General features: G+C 35.4%; 1 protein-coding gene across 1 annotated transcript in view; it reads right to left on the bottom strand.

The window, feature by feature from the left end:
* Window positions 1–7,202, bottom strand: part of LOC106873641 (protein phosphatase 1 regulatory subunit 7) — a 49,827-nt gene that overhangs the window by 32,942 nt on the left and 9,683 nt on the right. The window contains exon 5 of the mRNA XM_014921087.2: window positions 2,377–2,429. Coding sequence (XP_014776573.1) covers window positions 2,377–2,429 — 53 coding nt within the window. The remainder of the gene's footprint in view (window positions 1–2,376; window positions 2,430–7,202) is intronic.

Here is a 7,202-nt window from a genome sequence, read left to right as displayed (position 1 = left end):
TATATATATATATATATATATATATTATGATATCATATAAACGTATAAATGGATAAATGCAGGCATACAAGGCATCCTACCTTCCAGCATCCTGTCGACCGAATCCATTCACTGTGGTTTAGCCGGCCCAGAGGCATAGTAAAGATCACCTGCCCAAAATACCAGATTTCTCTCTCTCTCTTCCTCTTTCTCTTTCTCTCTCTCTCTTTCTTTCTCTCTCTCCTCTCTCTCTCCTTCCCTCTCTTCCTCTCTCTCACTATATGTATAAATATATATATTTTATCTATCTATCTATATATATAAATGTATTCATGTATATATATATAATACATATTTGCATATATAGATAGATAGAAAGATCACACAAATGTACACACATATATATGTATATATAGTTATATCTGTAGATAGATATAAAGTTATATGTATGTATAAATACATACATATATATACATATGCATACATATACATGCATACATATATAAAAGTGTGTGTATATCTATGTATAAATCTCTATGGGTTTATTATGTAGAAAGATTGTGTCCATGTATGTATGTTGCATAGAAAATATTCTCGTAATCTTATCTTTGCAGACTATTCTTTATGAAAGCATAGACCAATACGTATAATATACTAATGATTTTTATCTTTGTCTACATCGTTTTTATTATGCATTCATAAATATTGTAGGATCTTTAGGTCTATGGTTTTAGACCAGCAATTCAGTCTTCACTCTATTGTCAAATATATGAGAGTAAGATGTATTTAAATACCCGGTCTTTGAAAGCTTGTATTTCGTCTAATGTGTCGGTTGAAATCGTTGCGCCAATCGTTTGTTCCACATATGAATATTCGATTGCAGATTGCTTCAGCCTAATGTATTGGTCTTGGCATCAAGCAACCACATGACGTGTACAATTGTGAAATTACTAATCATTGTTCAATAAAACATTGTATTCGTACCATCAAAATAATTCCAATAATGTTTAGCATGTGTATATTCCATAGAATATCGCAGACATAGCATCATATCTCCACTATTGTGTGATATTGATTGCGATATTCAATTGCAATCATACTGAGAGTGTTATTCAAAAATGTTGGATAACTACGTTAAGAAAATATTTAACCCATCATAGAGTGATGTATCCCTTTAAAAGTAGCCTGTGTACCATTTTGCTTAGTGTTCTATTCTTATGTTATATAACAGTAAAGATACAAAAGTTGGGCGCCACGTTCCACCCAAATCAATCTGCTAATCATGTTTATTCCTAAATTTTAATGCTTCTTTTTCAAAGTCGGTTTGCAATTCTCAAAGTGCAGGTCAACGATATGCCCATCATTTTATATTTTCACTACTAGATTCCCTTCTTCCAGTAACCTCACGCTTTCATCCTGGCAATGACTTTTCATCACTATTTCCATGCTCTTATTTCTACATTAATCGATTTTTAAATTGTAAAGATGCACACATGACTATGTTTAAGACGTTTGCTTTGCACTCATGTTGTTTTAGGTTCTGTCCCTGTGCACAGCACTTTGGGAAAGTGTCTCCTACTATGGCCCAGAGTCGATCAAAGCCTTGTGAACAGATTTCGTAGACGCAAAATGTATATGAAGCCCGTCGTGTGTATATGTTTGTGTATTTGTGTTGGTGTTTGTCTCTCTCACCGTTTGACAATTGGTATTGGCTTGTTTACATCTCGGTAACTTGAGGACTTAGTGGTTCGACAAAAGAGCTCCATTAGAATAAGTGCTAGAATTTAAAGTAAGTACTGAGTTAGTCTGTTCGACTAAACACTTCGATGTGGTGCCCCACCATGGCCCCGCAGTCCAATGACTGAAACAACTAAAATAGAAGGAGATAAAATCTTTGTATCGCACCTCACGTAGACCTCCGTCTTCACGTGTTTGCCATTCAAAAGTTTAGGAAACCTATTCCTTATTACGTCTCCTATAATTCATTAATTTGCATCCAGGTCCGGACTTCTCAGCTCAAACATTCCAGTTCTTATATAACTTAGATGTAGTAAAAATAATGATTTATGCAGCATCTCCTAACATGCATTATTCTAACTATAAGATTCCACTTAGTCCTGCTCCGTACTTCTACATTTAATCCCTTCAAAGACCAACAGAGAACGATAAACAGCAAACCGCTTATCAAGTTGCAAGATCCATGCAGTATACTTCCGCAATGCAGATATAGCGCATCTGAAAGTATGGCTCTGTAGATTACACCTAGCCATTCAACTGATTCTCTGTATGTTATACGTCTGTACAACGCTTTGTATCAGCAAAGGGCTGTACAACATAAACTTAGGCAAAGAATAATATGGAAATGAAAGAAACATTAGACGCTCTGCTTAAACTTACCAAATGACTTGAGCTGGTTATGCTGTAGCTTTAGGTACTGTAATTGACGTAACCTTGAATGTGAAGAAATGTAAACGAAAAATTACTATTATTTACATTATTTATATTTGACGAATATTTGTCCTCATCTTGTTTGTTGTTAGCACAACATTTCGGCTGATATACTCTCTAGCCTTCATTAGGTGTCTTGTGACATATGGCGTAGTGGTTAAGAGCGCGGGCTACTAACTCCAAGATATCGTTCGATTCCAGGCAGTGACCTGAATAATAATAACAATAATAACATCGAAAAATACCTTAGGAATGAGAACCCAAGTTCGAAATTTCCCCAAGACACCTGATGAAGGCTGGAGAGTATACCAGCCGAAACGCTGTGTTAACAACAAATAAGATGAGGACAAATATCCGTCAAATGTAAATAGTGTAAATAATGTACATAATTCTTCATCTCTCGAATATAGAACTGAAAAATTACTATTTGTAAAAATAGTTGGTTAATTGAGCCATTATTAATTCAAAAGCTCGGTTGTAAAATATAAGCATGACTTCAATACAGGAGAACAGTTTGGGCAAAATGCTTAGCGATATTTCATCCATCTCTAGGCTTTGAGTTCGAACGCCGCCCGGATCGAGTTTACCTTTCATCCTTTCGGAGTCGATAAAATAAGCACCTCTTGTCCAAAACTGCTGACCTTGTGCCAAAATTTGAAACTAATATAGGAGGACAACTTGAAAACTAATGGAAATGAAATCTATGGTTAGGCATGATATCTGAAGAAGAAATAAAAACATATTCCTTGATATATTGAGTTGTCAGATAAATTCGTTCGTCTCCCACCTCTTTTTTTTTTTTTTTTTGGTCAAGTGTTAGAACACGTAAAATGTATTCAAATTTAAAAGAAAAATAAACGCAAATTGTAGCGAACGAATAGAGTTAGAAAACAAATCATAAAACATTAAGATAAAAGTACTTTTCGTGTTAGTTCAAATATCTTAAAAACTGGAAAGAATTGAAATATAAAATATAGAAAAAAATCGAGCGAATTTCCCTGACAACTTCATATTTAGCCGGCGATTTTATTTTGAAACGAGTTTTAAAATATATTGTTTGTAAATTAATATTGATTTCAAATTTTCGCACGACGCCAGCAAGTAAACGGGAGAGGGTAAGTCGATTACATCAATCCCAGTATTCAACTGGTACTTACTTTATTGAAATGGTGAAAGGGTAAGTCTACCTCGGAGGAATTTGAACTCAGAACGTAAAGACGGACGAAATGCCGCTAAGCATTTTGCCCGGCGTGCTAACAATTCCGCCAGCTTCCCAACTTGTTTGTTAATTAATATTGACTGTTTACCAAATAAACACACACGTTTGTTTTTATTCATATTGTATGCAGTAGTAGAATATATGCAATTTAGTCAATCATACTAACTTTCTTTATCCCACTTCACCTTCTAGATCTTATTCTTGCTCTTTCTAGTTGTACTCATATCTCTAAAAACGATCTGTCATACAAGAACTAATAGTTTTTTCTAAATCATATTACTGTTTCAGCATTATAAATGTATGATGTTTCATATATCAGGTCATCCCATACATTCTGTCCGAACTTTGAATATAGAAAACAAGTGATCAAGTGTTATATTTAATTGAAATTGAATCATCAATGTACTTTCCCTGATTATCTATGACTTCCTTCCATCTGTTTACAACCTTTTTAATCCCTTCAATGTAAAACTCTTTTGGTTTCAAAGCGAAGAGCTCTGAAATGTCAGTTTCGACCTCCTCCTGGCTTGCGGAAACTATGTCCCCCAAATGAATCTGTAAACTACGAAACAAATGGTAGTCTGAAGGAACAAGGTCGGGAGAATAAAGTGGATGAGGAATTTTTTTCCCAACCAAGATCTTCGATCTTTTGTGATGTGATCTTTGCAGTGTGGGGTCGCGCACTGTCTTGATGAAACATCACCTCTTTTTGAGTCACTAAAGCGGGTCTTTTTTTCTTCAAAGCTTGGTTTAAACGCTCTAATTGCTGACAATAGAATTTTTTGTACTCATAAAGCATTATGTGCCTCAAATGCTCTTTGGATACTTCCATGTTAGAAAGGATTTTAATCAAAGAAATTTTAATTCTTTTATTCTGTAAAATAATATTTAATTAGTTTAAATTTATACAAATCATAAAAATAATTTTAGATTCCATTAGACATTCTAAAATAGTATTAAATTTCATTCAATTTTTTTAAAAAAAAGGTAAAATTGCACAGAACTTATGGGATGACCGGATAATAATAAAGACTTTGCAAGATTCTAGATACATAATTAGAAAGTAATAATTATAATGAATCAGGCATCTGTGGCGAAATAATTTGACTGAATAGGGTGAGAGAAAAACATCTCTCTTGATAAACATTTTAACATCTCTCATGATAAACTTTTTAACGGCAAAGATACAATGTATATACAATACAATCCATGGTGGTAACTGATAGAATCCAATACAATCCATGGTGGTAACTGATAGAATCCAATACAATCCATGGTGGTAACTGATAGAATGTGTAAAACAATACTTGTAGATACCATCATGATCTGTCTATCCTTACTAACACCTAAAAAAAAAACATACGAAATATGGGAAATTTTTTGCTGCACCCTATATCAGCTTAGAAATTCATAATTAATGTGAATAATTGTACAAATTAAAAGTGGTTGTTTGAGAGAATCAGCAGAGCGTCGAACAAAATACCTTTGTTATTTTTTGACTTTTTCAAAAACGCTTTCATGAATTAAGACAGAAATTACTGGTTGAACTCTGTGAAAGAAATGGATGAAAAGTACAATGTTTTCCTATAGACATAAGTGTTAGAGGATTTGTTGGAACCTGAGTTCACTCAATGAGGAGGAGTCTTGGAGTAGCTACGAAGGAGAGAAAAAAATGTTGCTGAAAATTGTTAGAAGCCGCTGCGAAAGCAATTCATATTACATTGAGCTCACGCGAGGTTATGAGTGGTGCAGCTAGAATTAGCATTGAGGAGGATAGAAACATATGTTCCTGAGTGGCAATGTCTTACTCAAGAAAGCTCATGCCGCTGTTTTGTGGGATTTTTGTCCCCTACATCGGTGGAGAACCTCAGGCAGCTCTAGTGTTGCGACGGAATGGGATTCACCGACTGAAGAGGTATTGACTACTGCATGGGTAGAGAGGGTACTGCAATACCCTCTGTACCCAAGTGTTCACCGTATACGTTTTCTCTTTAAATCACATGACAATATTACTATCTGTTGTAAAGGCGGCGAGCTGTCAGAACCGTAAAGTACCTAGCGGCATTTCGTCCGCCTCTAAGTTCTGATTTCAAATTCTGCCGAGACCAACTTTACCTTTCATAATTTCGGAGCAGCTAAAATAAGTACCAGTTGAGCACTGGGGTCGATGTAATCAACTAAACCCTTCCCCCAAACTTTCTGGCTTTGTATCAAAATTTAAAACGAATATTACTATTTGTTGTTCACGGATCGATGAAATAAAGTACCAATCGATTTAATCATTTATCGATCTTTGCTGATGTATAATGAGTTACCATAATACAGTAGAACTGCAATCTCCTACTTATTGCGCCTAAAAAATTAAATATAGAATAACTTTAAAAGAACGTTCTCGTTGGATCAGCAGGATTAAACGAAGATCCGAGCAAAGCCCCAAACATTAAGGATTAACGTTAGAAGGCCTACTATTCTGTTCGTCAACCAAATATAATCACCAACATCGGCCAGTGAGAGAAAACTTGAATTATTACGAAATTCGGAGAAGCAGACACAGAAAGCTGGAAGTATGGAGATGCAGCAAGACTTGTATTCAACAGTGATGGCAAGGGAAGAAATGATTAACTGAACTATATTAATCTCCATCTCTCTCTCTCTCTATCTATCTCTCTCTCTCTCTCTCTCTCTCGCTCTCTCTCTCTCTCTCTCTCTCTCTCAATATATCGACAAAATATAATGATAGCATTCGAAGCATAATACCATACCAGATGATTTGAAATTCGGACTAAATTTCCGGCCACTCATGGTACTTTAACTTGATGCGTATTATTACTCGAAGAGAAGTTTCATATTCCTGTGTGAATCTGTGTGTGTGAATCTGTATGTGTGTTTCTCTGTATGTGTGTTTCTCTGTATGTGTGTGTGTGATTGTGCTTGTGCGTGAATATGCGATTGTATATGTGAGCAGGTATGTTATATGGACGTGTGTTTGAGTAATACATTAACGTTGTATAAATTGAAAAGGAGAATTAGATAAATGTAGGTCTATTAAAAGGAGCTTGGCAACAAAGAAAGCGCAGATAACATTGACCATGTTGGCAATTGTTATCTTAGTCTTCTTTGTCGTCCTGCTCTTATTGTTATTTTTATTTACTTGTTAACGGCATTACATTATTTATAATGAAAGAACTTGAAATAACGTCTTACATCCAAGCCACCCACATACACACATCTGATCTTTCTTTCTTGCATACATTGCAAAACAGTGAATATATATGATCGTGTTTTTCCACATACATACATTCTCGTTGAGTGGACGCTCTATTATATGCGCGCACGCACAAACGCACACACACACACATACACACACACCCGCACACACACACATACACCCACACCCGCACACACACACACGCAGGCTCTGGTGCTCCCAAACAAACTCCGTATTTCGCTACCACCAACACGAAATACACGCGCACGCTCACATGTGTGTTTGCTCACGCACGCACTTACAATTTTGCATGCATTTACACACACACGTATACATACATGCCCAAAG

The sequence above is a fragment of the Octopus bimaculoides genome, chromosome 6 (genome assembly GCF_001194135.2).
Source record: "Octopus bimaculoides isolate UCB-OBI-ISO-001 chromosome 6, ASM119413v2, whole genome shotgun sequence".
NCBI lineage: Eukaryota > Metazoa > Mollusca > Cephalopoda > Octopoda > Octopodidae > Octopus > Octopus bimaculoides.
Note: the sequence above shows the minus strand (reverse complement) of the source record. Positions and strands in the feature narration are given on the sequence as shown.